This window comes from Hyla sarda, chromosome 1 (assembly GCF_029499605.1).
Source record: "Hyla sarda isolate aHylSar1 chromosome 1, aHylSar1.hap1, whole genome shotgun sequence".
In the NCBI taxonomy this organism is placed as follows: Eukaryota; Metazoa; Chordata; class Amphibia; order Anura; family Hylidae; genus Hyla; species Hyla sarda.
Genome location: NC_079189.1, coordinates 414,012,721 through 414,029,434, shown reverse-complemented (window position 1 = coordinate 414,029,434; position 16,714 = coordinate 414,012,721). Strand labels below are relative to the sequence as shown.

The following is a 16,714-nucleotide window of genomic DNA, read 5'->3' as shown; positions in this document are numbered from 1 at the left end:
TGAGGATCTGGAGCACTAGCTGCGGATGCGGCATTCTGTGGAGGAGGAATCAGTTTATGAGACGCCAAGAACAACCCTTGATGGATGATCATCAAATCTGACAGAGCGTCCTCAGTGTCCGCCAGGATGCAGAAGCTTTACAAAGGCACCCGACCAGCGTCTTTTCTCGGTAGGGGAGAACAGTCACTGAATATATCCCCTATAGTTTCTGAGGGATCGAGAATCCCTGGCAATTACCTGCTACGTCGGTGCTCATACACACCCTGACAGAGCGAGTACCCTGCAGAGAACAGATACACTAGACGCATACCTCAACTGAGATTGTAATTAAGCCATAGCAGGACACCATACAGGGTGACTGAAGGAAATAAGGCGACCCCCAAAACAGTCCCTAGAAAAGGGACCCTGCAGATATTTAACTGATAAAAACAGATTTTACGGACCAAGGCTGTAATAGCGAATGGTCGCCACAAGGGGAAGCTCACAAGAAGCAATAAAAAAAATAATCCAGGGTGCAATACAATTTATGGCCATAAGAGGGCGCCAAACGCCACCAAGTGGTACGACTTTTTTTTTTTTTTTTTTTTTTAAACTGTGAAGAAGCGCAGCCCTCAGAGAAAGGAGGGCGCTCTGGAGAAACACCGCCCCCGGAGACGGCCACATGCTATAAGGAGCACGGGGGCTGGGAGCCAGGGAACTTGTAGCAGGACATCGGTGGCTGTTAAAGGTACAGGGATGGGGAACATGTAGAATGACCTGGCTGGTGCCTCCCCCGCCTGGGAAGCGCCCGGCCGCGTGGGACTCCGCAGAGGGTCTCCGGCAGCAGATAAGATAAAGCGGCCAGGACACTGCGCCTGGCAACATAAAAGTAGAAAGCGTGCTGTGTGCTCACAACGAGGACACTGTTGCAGCTGTAGGTCTCCAGTCATTCTAATAAAGGACACGGCCTGGACACTGCGCCTGACAAATAATAGAAGTAAGAGGGTGTATTGCACTCCCACTGGGGAAGAGGACGGCCGCGTGTGACTGGACACCCGCTGCCCAAGAGACTGAAACTGGGGCAGCAGCAATGAGTCTCCGGCTGAATGAGAAGGGAACTCTGCCAGGGAAGTGTGCCTGGCCGCAATACATGTGGGGCCCAAATAGGGGGAGGGCTGGCCCACCGGACTGATCCCTCCAGAATGTTGCCGGAGGCCATGAGGGGTACGGCCTAGCACAGCCATGTGCAATGGCGGCTGAGGAGCTGGGATCAGAGAAAGGGAACCTCGGATGAGCTAGGGAGAGAAAGAGGGGGAAGGGGGGGAGGGGAGGGTTGTAGTACATTCCCACGGCTCCATCTTCTCATACTCACCCTGTAGTCTTCAGCCAGCATTAGGCCACACTGCATCACGTCAGGCTGCCATAGTGCGTCAGGCTGCCATAGTGAGGCAGGCAGTGGCAAGTGAGGGACCCAAGGTACTACCTCCAAGCGCTGGCCATTGGCGATTAGGGGTTGACAGCCCATACTCTTATGCACCGTGCCCCTTTGTCGCATGTGAGCGATCAGGTAACGCCATGCTCCTGTTGCCCAACCTAGAAAAATAACAAAGGAAAAAGAAGCTAACTAGACATACTTAACTAGAAAATAATAAAATAGTAGACCAGGTCTGGGTAGCTCCCTGACACCTCCCTCCTACTGACACTAGCTAAAACTGCTTACCTCACTTCCAGTGGGTGGGTAAATCCTGCCAAGAAGGAGCCAACTTCTAATATGTTCACTATTAGCTGGATAAAATTACCTGCCTACTACATGCCTTACATACATAATTCTATTGGAGTTCGTGCTTTGAGCCACATAAAAACAGAACAGTGAAGACATGAGAGCCAATAATTTCAGCTCAGACCACAAAAGTTAATACTTACATCTTCCAAAACTGAATTCTGCCCTTTTTTTGCCTACAAAGAGGGAAAAAAATAAAACATAATTATGAAAAATGCATTTATTAGTACTAACATTTCTACTGATGCTACAGATTTTTGGTAACCGTCATTGATGTTCATGGGATTTTTTTTCGAAAAAAAAATGGATATCAGTTGGCATTTTTTATAAATTATTTTGGAATATGTTGTGACAAAAAAAAGCAGCAATTTTTCTTTATGTTTATGCCGCTCACCGTACAGGATCATTATATCTTAATAGATTGACATTTACGCACGTGGTGATTCCAAATATGTTTATTCATTATTTTATTTTTATGCATTTGGGGGTATAATGGGAAAAGGGGGCCATTTAATTCTTTATTGGGGGGGGTCTTTAACTTTTTTTTTTTTTTTTTTAAATACACTTATTTCCCCACTGGGAACTATATGCATAGCACTGATCAGTGTTATCGGCCATCTACTTCTCTGGTCTGCTGAAAAGCAAACCATAGAAGAAGACGACACCAGGAGGAAGGACGGAGGCAGGTCCGCCATCTTGGATGATCTGAATCGTGGCAGTGCCGCGGGCGATCCAATCATCTATTAAAAGTGCTGCATATTCCGTGATCAGTATTGATCATGGCAATTGAGGAATTAACCCCTTCCTGCCCCAGGATGTATGCATACGTCCAAGTTGCTAGCGCAACTGGACGTATGCATATGTCCTGGTGCTATCCTGCTCAGCAAGATGCACTGCAGGCGATCACCGCCGGGAACCAGCAGCTGCCGAGACCAGAATTGCACCGGTCTCCGCAGAAGTCAACCCCATAGATGCCTTGATCATCCTGATCATGGAATCTTTGGGGTTGACAAGGGGAAGGTGCTCCCCCCAGTCCACCGACGGCAATCCCGCGATGCGATTGCCCCATTTGTTGCCATGGCAGCAGGAGGCCAGCTGATGGCACCCATAAGCTGGATCGCACAGGCTGTTAGTCAGTGAAGTACTGCAGCATAGTATAACAAGTAAAAAATAAAAAAAATTATAAATATTTAAAACACAGCTCAATAAATAAAATCAATGCTTTTCCCAATAAAATCTAATATCACCCAAAAAAATTAAAAACGCCCAAACCTATACATAATAGGCATTGTCACATCCATAATGACTTGTACAACTGATAATGCACCGTGAAAAGAAAAAAATTAATAAATAAAAAAAAAGATCACAAAGGTAGCATGAATCACAAAAATGCAATACCAACAAACACACAATGGCGTTGGATGAAAAAAATAAAAATAAAATGATGGCTGTCAGAACATGACAAAAAAATAAATAAATAAAATAAATGTGATTTTGTTTAACCCCTTAAGGACCAGGCCCATTTTGGCATTAAAAGGGGTACTCCGCACCCCTAGACATCTTATCCCCTATCCAAAGGATAGGGGATAAGATGTCAGATTGCCAGGGTCCCGCTGGGGGCCCCCGGGATCTCGGCTGCTGCACCCACCTGTACGGCTTCCACCTCACACAGGCAACACTGGAGGCTTTGGAGCCCAACCACAATGGCGGACGAGCGTGACGTCACGACTCCGCCCCGTGTGACGTCACACCCTGCCTCCTCAATGAAAGTCTATGGGAGAGGGCATGACGGACCCCCATAGACTTGCATTGAGGGGGCGGGGTGTGACGTCACACGCGCTTCCTCCTTTGTGGTCGGGCTCCGAAGCCTCCAGCGTTGCCGGTGTGAGGTGGAAGCCGTACAGGTGGGTGCAGCAGCCAAATCCCGGGGGCCCCCAGCAGCGGGACCCCGGCGATCTGACATCTTATCCCCTATCCTTTGGATAGGGGATAAGATGTCTAGGGGTGCGGAGTACCCCTTTAAGGACATGGACCAATTTTATTTTTGCATTTTCGTTTTTTCCTCCTTGCCTTCTAAAAATCATAACTCTCATATATTTTCATCCACAGACCCATATGAGGGCCTGTGAGACCCAAATGTACTTTGTAATGACATCACTTATTTTACCATAAAATGTATGGCGCAACCAAACAAATTATTTATGTGGGAAAATTGAAAAGGAAACCGCACTTTAGCAAATTTTGGAAGGTTTTGTTTTCATGCTGTACACTTTCCAGTAAAAATGACATGTTTTCTTTATTCTGTGGGTCAATACGATTAAAATGAAACTAATTTTATATGCTTTTCTATAATTGTACCGCTTAAAAAAAAAATCTCAAACCATTTTAACAAAATTAGTATATTTGAAATTGCCCTATTTTGACCACCTATAACTTTCTAATTTTTCCTTATATGGGGCAATATGAGGGCTCATTTTTTAGGCTATGATCTGTATTTTTAATCAGTACTTTTGCTTAGGTTTTACTTTTTATTAAAAAAAATGTACCGTATTTATCGGCATATAACACGCACTTTTTAGGCAAAACTTTTTAGCCTAAAGTCTATGTGCGTGTTATACGCCGATACACCCCCTTCTCTCCCCCTGACTATCGGCGCCGCTGCCCGTTCTGTCCTCCTGACTATCGGTACCGGCGCCGATAGTCAGGGGGAAGTCGCTTTGCGACGGAACGCGTGGGGTTTAGTGACCCCGTCCTCTGTCGCAGCATCTGTGTCGTTGGCCCATGTGGAGTACATTTACTTGTGGTATTGTATATTGGCAATAGGGCAGTATTATAGGTTACCATTGTATTCTAGTTAGAAACATTCCTTATGCTACATTATTGTGGTTTTACTGTGCCCTTATTTGTCTTGTGTAGCCACATTGGGTGGACACTATCTATCATATTATATCTTCAGTAGGACGGGGTCATTTACCCGGAGCAGGGGGTCATGGCCCTGCTCTGAGGCTGTGTTGTGGCTCTTCAGGAGCCTTTTAAATAGTTTTAATATGTCTGTTAACTTGATCCGTGTTTATGTACTAATAAAGATATTGTTGTAAAATTAGTGGAGTGCATCTTGTTTCCAGTGGCAGCTGTTTTTTGGTGTTACAACTTTAAGAGACAGATTTGAAAAGTTGGGCCGTGTCATTAACCCCTTCCCGCTACATGACGTATGCATACGTCATGAGCGGGCTCCCGCGATAGAACGCGGGGTCACGTGCTGAGCCCCGCATCATATCGCATCTGTCCCGGCGGCCATCAACGGCTGGGACCCGCGACTAATACCGGACATCACCAATCGCGATGATGCCCGGTATTAATCCTTCAGACGCGGCGATCAAAGTGGTCTAAAGTGAAAGTAAACTGTGCCGGTTAACTCAGTGGGGATGAAATTGCGGTGTCCAGAACAGCTTACAGGACAGCTGGAGGGTCCCTACCTGCCTCCTCGCTGTCCGATCGCCGAATGACTGCTCCGTGCCTGAGATCCAGGTAGGAGCAGTCAAGCGCCGATAACACTGATCAATGCCCGACAGTGATTAGTGTAGAAGATCAGTGTGCGCAGTGTTATAGCCCCCTATGGGAGCTATAACACTGCAAAAAAAATTAAAAATAAATAAAAAGCTATAACACAGAAAATAAAGTGTTAATAAAGATCATCTAACCCCTTCCATAATAAGTCAGAATCACCCCCCTTTTCCCAATAAAAAAACAAACATGTGGTATCGCCGCGTGCGTAAATGTCCGAACTATAAAAATACATAATTAATTAAACAGCACGGTCAATGGCGTACAGGTAAAAAGCGATCAAAACAAAAATTATACCGATAAAAACGTCAGATCATGGCGCAAAAAATGAGCCCTCATACATCTCCATATGCGGAAGAATAAAAAAGTTATAGGGGTCAGAAGATGACATTTTTAAACGTATACATTTTCCTGCATGTAGTTATTTTTTCAGAAGTACGACAAAATCAAACCTATATAAGTAGGGTATCATTTTAACCGTATGGACCTACAGAATAAAGATAAGGTGTCATTTTTATCGAAATATGCACTGCGTAGAAACGGAAGCCCCCAAAAAGTTACAAAATTTCATTTTTTCTTCCATTTTGTCGCACAGCAATTTTTGGGTAAAATGACTGATGTCACTGCAAAGTAGAATTGGTGGCACAAAAAATAAGCCATAATATGGATCTTTAGGTGCAAAATTTAAAGCGTTATGTTTAGAAGGGGATCAGGAAAAAATGAAAATGCAAAAACGGAAAATACCCTGCGTCATTAAGGGGTTAATGTAAAAAAAGGCTGCGTCCTTAAGGGGTTAATGACGGACATCAGCGCGATCACTGATGTCAGCCATTACTGGCGGGTGCCTGGCTGCTGATAGCAGCCAGGAGCTGCTGTGCATGATGCGAGCACCGTTCCACCGCAGACAGCGGCACTGGAAGCGGCAGCACATAGGTTGCTAAGGACGCATATTGACGTAACCCGGATACCGTAACTCAGCGGTTTCAACGCGGCTCTCGGCCGAACCATGCTGACTCGCCGTCCTGGATGTCATGGCGGTGTCTCAGGAGGCACCACAGATCGATTGTGCACAATAAAAAAATATATATGTATATTGCTCATGATGGATATGTAATTTGCACTAATATATGCACTGATCTTTATGTATATGATTAGGATAGCTTGACTTTTGTTTACATATGCAAATTGTCATTAGTGATGTCACTGCTTTGTAATGAGGGGCCTGGGTCATGTCAGATGTTTGCACTTAAGAAAGCCAGTGTGAGGCAGGTGAAACGTAGTCTCAAACGTCATGGAATAAATCCACCTTTGAATCCTACATACATACACACACACAGTGCCATGGCTGTAAATGTTGGCACCCCTGAAATAAAATAAAAAAATGAAGTATTTCTCACAAAAAACTATTGCAGTAACACATGTTTTGCTATACACACACGTTTATTCCCTTTGTTTGTATTGGAACTAAACCAAAAAAAGGGATGAAAAAAAAGCAAATTGGACATAATGTCACACCAAACTCCAAAAATGGTCTAGACAAAATTATTGGCACCCTTAACTTAATATTTGGTTGCACACCCTTTGGGGGGAAAAAAAACTGAAATCGGTCGCCTCCTATAACCATCAATAAGCTTCTTACACCTCTCAGCCGGAATGTTGAACCACTCTTCCTTTGCAAACTGCTCCAGGTCTCTCTTATTGGAAGGGTGCCTTTTCCCAACAGCAATTTTAAGATCTCTCCACAGGTGCTCAATGGGATTTAGATCTGGACTCATTGCTGGCCACTTCAGAACTCTCCAGCGCTTTGTTGCCATCCATTTCTGGGTGCTTTTGACATATGTTTAGGGTAATTGTCCTGCTGGAAGACCCAAGATCTCGGACACAAACCCAGCTTTCTGACACTGGGCTGTACAGTGCGACCCAAAATCTGTTGGTAATCCTCAGATTTCATGATGCTTTACACACATTCACGGCACCCAGTGCCAGAGGCAGCAAGACAACCCCAAAACATAATTGAACCTCCACCATATTTCACTGTAGGTACTGTGTTCTTTTCTTTGTAGGCCTCATTCCATTTTCAGTTAACAGAAGAAGGATGTGCTTTAACAATCTTGGTCTCATCTGTCCACAAGACGTTTTCCCAGTAGGATTTTAGCTTACTCAAGTTCATTTTGGCAAAGTGTAGTCTTGCTTTTTTTATGTCCTCCTGGGTCTCCTGCCATAGACTTTCATTTCATTTAAATGTTGAGGGATAGTTTGCACTGACATTGATGCTCCCTTAGCCTGCAGGACAGCTTGAATATCTTTGGAACTTGTTTGGGGCTGCTTATCCACCATCCGGACTATCCTGCATTGACAACTTTCATCAATTTTTCTCTTCTGTCCACACCCAGGGAGATAAACTACAGTGCCATGGGTTGCAAACTTTTTGATAATGTTGCGCACTGTGGACAAAGGCAAATCTAGAGCTCTGGAGATGGACTTGTAACCTTCAGATTGTTGATGTTTTCCAAAATTTTGGTTCTCAAGTCCTCAGATAGTTCTCTGCTCTGTTGTTCATGCTTCGTATGGCACACAGACACACAAAGCAAAGACTAAATGAACTTCTCTCCATTTTATCTGCTTTCCGGTGTGCTTTTTTTTTTATTTATATTGCCCACACGTGTTACTTGCCCCAGGTGAGTTTAAAGGAGCATCACATGCTTGAAACAATCTTATTTTTCCACAATTTTGAAAGGGTGCCAATAACTTTGTCCAGCCCATTTTTGGAGTTTGGTGTGACATTATGTCCAAATATGTCCATGTTTTACTTTAGTAAAACAACATTTATGTGCATGACTGTATATATGTACTGGCAACCTCAAAAACGTCACTTTTATTATTCCTATTAAAAGTCTGTGCAAAAATTTAAAACATTACCATATTTGGATGCAGTAATAATTAAGAACTTTTACTGTATTAGTGTGATATTCTAAAAGGTGACTGTAGGATAACTGCTTCAGAGATCTACATATACTGTGGAAAACAGCACTGTAACCAGATTTACTTAAAGGACAACTGCAGCGGTATGACACTTATCCCCTATCCACAGGATAGGGGATAAGTGTTTGATTGCGGGGGGTCCAACCGCTGGGACCCCCCGCGATCTCCCTAACGGGGCACCGCCATTAGCGCTCATGGTGAGCACTAAGGCGCGTAGCGTCGACATAGAGGTCAACGGTTACGCCCCATCTCCTCCCCGTCCCCATACAGTTCTATGGAGGAGGCACGAACGCTGCCTCCCCGCCTCTCCCATAGAGATGTATGGAGGAGGTGTGCCGGCTGCAACGTCATGCTGCGGCCGGCGTGCCCCATGCACTGGACAGCCGCGGCCCCGTACAGGAGATCATAAGTGTTAATCACGCTGGAGATGTCTTTTAAAGCACAACTGTCATGAATTTGTACCCCCATAAACTAATCACAGGGTAACAAAGTTCTTTAGAATTACTCTCCAGGTATACCGTTTACTGCTTACTAGCAGCTTTTATCAGGCTAAAAAATGCTTTATAAGACAGCCAGCAACAGTCTGATAGGCGTGGCTATGGCCCACGGTCGCCACGCCTATCTCCTGTATGTCATCGCTAGGACCGCTGTGTGATTGGTCCCAGCATATAGGCCTTTTTTATTATCCTTATCGGTCGCGGCAAACATACAAATGTATAAGTAAAACAAGTGCCCGTTCTATTCTCTTATTAGGTTACAGTGCCATCATAGGGGGTTAGTTTGCATAGCAAGCGGCAGAGCATTACGCTGTGAGAATAGGAGAACGGGCACTTGTTTTACTTATACAATTGTATGTTTGCCGCCACAAATAAGGATAATAAAGGGGCCTATGTGCTGGGACCAATCACACAGCGGTCCTAGCAATGACATACAGGAGATTAGGAGATATGTGTGGAGCCATGGGTCATAGCCACGCCTATTTGACTGTTGCTGGCTGTCTTATAAAGCATTTTTTTTTGTCTGAAAAGCTGCTAGAAAGCAGTGAAAGGTATACATGAGAGTAATTCTAATGAACTTTACCCTGCGATTAGTTTATGGGGGTACAAATTCATGACAATTGCGCTTTAAATCAATGAGAAAAAAAAAATGGTAATATGTTTTATAGATTTTTGCACAGTTTTAACAGAAATAATAAAAGTGAAGTTTTAGAAGTTTCTGTTTTGTCAGTGCATATACCTGGATTTTTGGGGTATACCATATCATTTTTTCTTCATTTATGCACATAAAATGTACACAAATTTCAAGAAACTTCATTACCCAGAGGAAAAGCATGAAAACACTATGTAACTGCTAGCCAAAGTAGTATTGTTCCCATTCCCCTGCCACATTTCCTTTTCATTGTCACTGTCAGCTTTTGAGTAACAGAAGAAGAAGTCTTCATGCTCATCTCTTCACTAGTGACCCTATTCTCTAACCTCTCTTCATCGGTCACTAGTCACAATATTTGACTTAGTCATCTGCAGCTAACCATCAGGTTGGTCTTGAATCTCCTGGAACATTTGGCTGAATGGCTCTCCCATAGAGATATATGGTGGGGGCATGGTGGCCCCCCGCTTTGGGCTGGGGTCGCGACGCGCCACTCCCCCCCCCCCCCCCCCCCCCCCCCCCCCCCCGATCTAAAATGTATCTCATATCCTGTGGATAGGGGATACATTTTTCTGTACTTCTAGGCAAGCATGGAATGACTTCTTTACCATAATGCACACTGTGAGCTCACCTTTTTACCGTCTTCTGTTTGCTTTACATCCTCCTTTTTTGCCACATCCTTGCTTTTACTCTTGGCATACTTGCTCCAAGCTTTATCCTTAGTGGTATCACCGAATGATTTACATTGCTCCACCTTTGGAAAAAAAAAAAAAAAATATTGTGACTACATAGGAAGAAGTATAATTCTGATCCCCTGCTACCATTGATTAATTGCTCACAGAAATACGAGATGTATCAATGAAGCTCTTGTTGTAGTGGCCAAGTGCTGCTTTAGCCTCATCTTCTGTGCTAAATCCAATGAAGCCAAATTTCCGAAACTTGCCATCCTTTGTATATTTCAGAGTACAGTCCGTTAAATTGCCAAATTCAGCAAACAGCTCCCGGAATCTCTCTTCCTTAATCTTTAGAAAATAACAAGAAAAGGGGAAAAAAATAATCATACGTAATTATTTGTGCTTAGAATAAATGTGCTTACGTAACTAAGTGAAAATAGTTATTGCACCTGCCTATAAGGGAAAAACATTGATATAGAAACGTGTTGCCAGTTATTTCGAAGCTGTGAAAATGTCTACATACAGAAGCATCACTGTTTTGCACACTGTAAAGCAGTTCTTTTGCGCGCACACACACAGAAAGACTATGTTGACACATCTGGAAGAAAGAAATACGCTCCATACCCATAGCGTAAAACACCGGAGGATGGGTAAGCAGGATCAAAGATCAGATGCCGCTTACCCTGGGTGGTTGTGTACTGCCATACACATTACACAACAATGATATGCATATTATATAAGACCGATAATGGTCCCGTCTGCTGCCTCCAAGCAATAGAGTACTGTAATAGGTGAGCTTCACTAGACCAAATGGCAGGATAAGGCTGGCGCTGACCGGACCAGGAGACACAACCCAAACTGTGAACAGAGGATTTATTTACCAAGATGCAACGCGTTTCGCAGACGCCATGCCCCCCTCCCAGGGCCGTTTGAAGGAATTTGGGGGCCCCAAGCAAAATGGACGGCGGACCCTGCGTTTTTAAACTTAATGCGGGGCCGCACAGAGTTAACAGGGGCATCCCTGTGTCCCGAAAACATCTTTCGGGACACAGGGATGACCTTAATAGTGATGGGGGGGGGGGGGAAATTGCCCCGTCGCTACAGGACAGGTAAGCACCAGCTCAGCTTAGGGCCCCAAGCAATTGTTTGGTTTGCCTGTCATGTAGCGACGGGCCTGCCCCCTCCATATATCTCTATGAGATACATGGAGGGGGCGTGTCGGCCATCGCTCCTTGTGGGGGTCAGCACGCCCTCTTCAAGCAGACTGCTGAGGCCCTATTCAGGAGATCACAGGGGATCCCAGCAGTTGGACCTTTGGATAGGGGATACGTTATTTTTCACTACACTACTCCTTTACACGTGATGGTGCATACAACAGCTGTTTTGACAGATTTATATGGATTCTCATATCAAGTTGGAAGCATTCAGAGGTAATATAAGAGCTCAGACTTGTAAGGATGCTGTACCCATTACAGCTAGAGCATGAGCCCCAAAACTGAAATACACAGTATTTTAACGTGATTTTTCTTGACATTTTCATGGTTGCTTTTTGTAGCATATGTTTAAAAGTTTTAGGCTACATTTGCACAGAAAAAGGAAAAAAATACAAATAAAAAATCGGCAATGTATTATTCACCGATTCTCCTCTTTAATCACAGATTATGGACAAAAATCAGCTAGTAAAATAAAATATATGTTTTTTTTTGCAGTGCAGACCTAGCCTTACCAAACAAAGGGCAAGTGGTCAAAATGTGGCTGCAATGCAGTTAAACTGCATATACATGTTTATTTATTTATTTGTTTTGTTTGATGCACAGTACATCTGTTTGTATTTTAGCCTCACAATGGAAACCTTCTCAGGCTGCACATGATGCTTTTGCACTAATCCAGTGTTTTCCAGTGTGCCTCCAGCTGTTGCAAAACTACAACTCCCAGCCAAAAGGCTGTCCTGGCATGCTGGGAGTTGTAGTTTTGCAACAACTGGAGACACTGCTCGGAAAACACTGCAGTAAGAAAACATGTTCTTTAAGATTCGTCACGTGGCTCTCATAGGTCTTAAGTAACAACATATTTTTAAGCAAAGAAAAAGCATCGTAACACACGGCACCTAACAATATAGACATCTCTATGATCTACAGACAAACACGCATGGTAAAGAATCCCTGACAGCTCCGAGACTGCTGGGGGAAACGGACATCGTCAACCGGTGTTAAATACCCCATTAGGAAGATTCTTGACGATTAATCTCGACATCTTGATGTCTTAAGCAGCAGGTAACCGGATTTCGGATTAGCTTCACGTTTTGTTCATGGGCGCCGCCATCTTAGTGTAGATCACGTGTCTAACCAGGCGCTCTCGCTCAGAACTAGACCAGCACGCGCTTGGGATGGGGGCGTGGCCTGGTATTAGGCGGGCTCATCTGCTGTGCGCTTGGCGCCCCGTGCAGACACGTGTCCGCTCCTCCCCTCAGCTCTCCGAGGATTTCTGAAGCTAGAGCTGGGTGGGAGGGCAGAGCAGGGGGAGAGAGGAGGTATACGCTCCCCTCCCCCTGCTCCGCATTCGGAGGACGCAGGTCTGCGCGGGAGAAAGAACACAGAGCAGGGGAGAGAGGACGTACATGGCCCCTCATCTCCTCCCTCTACTCTGCCTGTGTTCTCTGAAAGGGAGGATGACAAAGTGCACGGGCTGGGGACATATAGACTGCTGGGGAATACGTCTCGCACTGGGGTTGTTTCTATGTGTTAAAGGAGATGTCCGGTGCTCACTTTTCTTATTTTATCCGTTATGGGCTGAAAAATAAAACAAATTTTCTCTTACCTGCCTAGGCTCCCCCGGTGCTTCAGTACAGGTGTTCGGTCCCCGGGCTGTATTCTTCTTACTTCCTGTTAGCCCGACGCGTCACACGGAGCTTCAACCTATCACCGGCCTCAGCGATGTCCCGCCTCGGCCAGTGATAGGCTGAAGCTCCGTGTGACGTGTCGGGCTAACAGGAAGTAAGAAGAATACAGCCTGGGGACCGAACACCTGTATCGGAGCACCGGGGAGCGTATGCAGGTTAGAGAAAGCTTATTTTCTTTTTTTTGCATCCCGGAACGGATACAATAAGAAAAGTGGGCAACGGACAAGTCCTTTAAGGGAGGGGTGGGGGGGGGACACGGATGGAACTCCTGAATGACACATGCTGGGAGTTGAAGTCCCTGTTATGTGTTTGTATGCTAGTGTTTCCCAACCAGGGAATGCTGGGAGTTGTATTTTTGCAACACCTGGAGGCAACCTGGTTGGTAAACACTGGTGTATGTAGAGGTGTGGTGAACTATAAGACTCCCAGGAGACTACTGAGTCAATAGAGGTGTTGTGAACTACAACCCCTAGGAGACTACTGAGACAAAAGAGGTGTTGGTGAACTACAACCCCAGGAGACTACAGATGTAGCTATGCGGGTTGGCTGCTGGTTAGGCCTTAAAATGTGAGTGACTGCCGCTGTATACTGCTGAGTGTTGACACAAGAAATAAACACCAGAGAAAATGTTGGTATACAGGGGTGTGGAAATTTTATAAAAAACGACTTGTCCACAGGACTAAAATGGAGCAGAATCTACTTGTCCCTCATGACGATCCACTTGTCCGGGACAATTTTCGCTTTTACGCTCTCATTTTTTCCTCCTTGCCCTGTAATAGCCATAACTACCTACTATAATGATACCTTTTAATTTTTCAATAACATATTCTCCGAACCAAAAAATTTATATATATATACTATTTCAAGGGAAGTGAAATTGAAATAGTAAAAGATAATTTTGCAGATTTGGTGTTTTTCTTTTCTACGCCATTTACCTTGTGGTTGATGTAACATGTTAGTTTTATATTTTAGGCCGCCTCATTACAGCCATATCAGATTTGTATCGTTTATGTCATGTTTTACTAATTCTGAACTTTTTCAAATTTTTTTAATTGCCATTTTTTAACCCCTGTAGCTTTATTTTTTTCCACATACCAGGCTGTATGAGGGCTCATTTTTTGCGCCATAATCTGTTTTTTTGTATCGGTACCATTTTGGTATTGATCTGACTTTTTAATCGCTTTTTAACTTTTTTTTCTGGGATATTATAAAAATTGCAAATCTGTGGTTTGGTATTTTTTTTACATTTACCGTACGGGATACTTAATGTTATATTTTAATAGGTTGTACAATTACGCACGAAGCTATACCAAATATGTTTATTTTTATTATATTTTACATGTTTTTATATAGGAAAAGGGGGTGATTTGAACTTTTAACATGGAAGGGGTTAATGCAGCGGTCTTCAAACTGTGGCTCTCCAGATGTTGCAAAACTACAACTCCCAGCATGCCCGGACAGCCAACGGCTGTCCTGGCATGCTGGGAATTGTAGTTTTGTAACATCTGGAGGGGCACAGTTTGAAGACCACTGGGTTAATGTGTGTCTTTCAAATCTGTGTGCTCTGTGATCCATTGATAGAGCCTGGTCCAGCCAGGATCTATCAATGACAGAGCCGGGACAGGAGGAAGCAGAGGTAAGTCCTCCGGCTACCTCCATAGTGGATTGCCCCCCCTGCGATGGCGCTGCGGGGGGGCGATCCACCCCACTAGCCCACCAGGGAGCATTCACAAGTCCCTTTAGATGCTGCTGTCAGCTTTGACAGCGGCGATCTAAAGGGTTAATAGCCAGCCGCGGCGATCGCCGCATGCTGGCTATTAGCAGCGGCCCCCGGCTACTGAGAAAAGCCGGGGGCTGCAGAGTACGGAGCGGGCAGCAATCCCGAGCCCGCTCCATACTCCCCTGTGAGCGCCGCATACAGTCTCCCCGTGCAGACGTGCGGGGAGCGAAGGCAGAGGACGCAGGTCTGCACGGGGAGAAATAAGTCACGCCCCCTCATCTCCCCCCGCACGTCTGCAGAGCAGGGGAGAGAAGACAAATACACAGCTTCTCATCTCCCCTGCTCTGCTTCGGAGGACACAGGCTGCAGAGTATGGAGCGGGCAGGAGTCGGGAGCCTGCTCCATACAGACTGCAGATCGCCTCCGCACTTGTCAGGTCCGGCCCTGCTTGCCCGAAGCCGGGCTAAGGGCCAGACAAATTCACCTGCCCGGCGCCCAAAACCGCTAGTCCTGGGCGTCGGGCGATAGGAATTCCACATCTCTGGTATATATCTCCTTCTCAGCATACTGGCTAAGGAGCTGTCCCAAGGAGTTCTGTTTATTATTTGGAAGTACATTGGTTTTTACAGTTGACAAAAAAGGGGAGGTTCGTTATCACATCAAAATCATGTTATATTTTGATATTGGTTATTTGAGTATTGTGTCTGTATATATTAGCATATTAAAGATGCATTTGTTTCTTAACCATAGGTCACTTATGTTGCCATCTCCCTATTCTACCAGAAAATTCCAGATGTATCTGTCCTTCTGCACAGTCTATCTTTCTTCAGATGTTTTGTCTCTAACTTCCAACTTCTTTATCTTGCTTCTTTTGGCCTGGTCACAAGTTCTTCATCTTAGTTACAAGCAAATAGCAAGCTGATATATAGGTTAAGGGTAACAAATATCTTTCTGCAGCATTAGTAATAGCATATAAGTATTAATATATTGATCAACAATCAGAATCATTATAATCAATTTCAACAGTGTTATACCACAGGCTGAAAACTCCTGACACAACATGTTAGGATTTGTAGTCCCTGTTGTGTATGCCCTATAGAGGTGTGGGGAACTACAACTCCCAGGACACTACAGAGGCAGCATGCTGATGTTATTCCACAGACTGAAGACTCCTGAATGACACATGCTGGGAGTTGTAGTCCCTTTTGTGTGTGTATGCCAGTGTATCCCAACCAAGGCTGAGTTATATTAGTGTGCTGTGTATAAGGCAGGTTTCCTCGGGCTGCAACGGTGAGGACGAATTGTACAGGCTGGTTTCTGCTTTTTCATGGGGTGTTCAATAGCCCTATAAATAGAACATAGAAATGCATGGGGTTTGTACAGGACATGAACATCACTGTATGAACCCCGTGCATTTCTATGTCAGCATTCATGCAGGGACGTAGGAATGCGCGGAGTTCATACAGGGAAGCAGAAATGCACGGGGTTCATACAGGGAAGCAGAAATGCACGGGGTTCATACAGGGAAGCAGAAATGCACGGGTTCATACAGGGAAGCAGAAATGTAGGGGATTCATACAGGGAAGCAGAAATGCACGGGGTTCATACAGGGAAGCAGAAATGCACGGGGTTCATACAGTGAAACAAATGCACGGGGTTCATACAGGAAAGCAGAAATGCAGGGGATTCATGCAGGGAAGCAGAAATGCACAGGGTTCATACAGTGAAACAAATGCACAGGGTTCATACTGGGAAGCAGGAATTCATGGGGTTCATACAGTGAAACAAATGCACAGGTTTCATACAGGGAAGCAGAGATGCACAGGGTTCATACAGGGAAGCAGAAATGCACGGGATTCACAAAGGGAAGCAGAGTTGCACAGGGTTCATATAGGGAAGCAGAAATGCACAGAGTTCATACAGGGAAGCAGAAATGCACGGGGTTCACACAGGGAAGCATAAATGCACGG

General features: G+C 44.8%; 1 protein-coding gene across 2 annotated transcripts in view; it reads right to left on the bottom strand.

Moving 5' to 3' along the window:
* The window catches only part of RBM19 (RNA binding motif protein 19), a 97,050-nt gene that overhangs the window by 74,543 nt on the left and 5,793 nt on the right, over positions 1-16,714 (bottom strand). Inside the window, exons 1-4 of one of the 2 annotated variants that reach the window (XM_056528764.1) lie at positions 12,343-12,546; positions 10,291-10,473; positions 10,083-10,205; positions 1,903-1,935 (exon numbers count right to left, since the gene is read on the bottom strand). In XM_056528764.1, the coding sequence (XP_056384739.1) occupies positions 1,903-1,935; positions 10,083-10,205; positions 10,291-10,473; positions 12,343-12,378 (375 nt within the window). In that variant the 5' untranslated portion in view covers positions 12,379-12,546. Of the gene's footprint in view, positions 1-1,902; positions 1,936-10,082; positions 10,206-10,290; positions 10,474-12,342; positions 12,547-16,714 lie in introns of those variants that run through there. The other variant, XM_056528765.1, reaches the window with a different exon arrangement.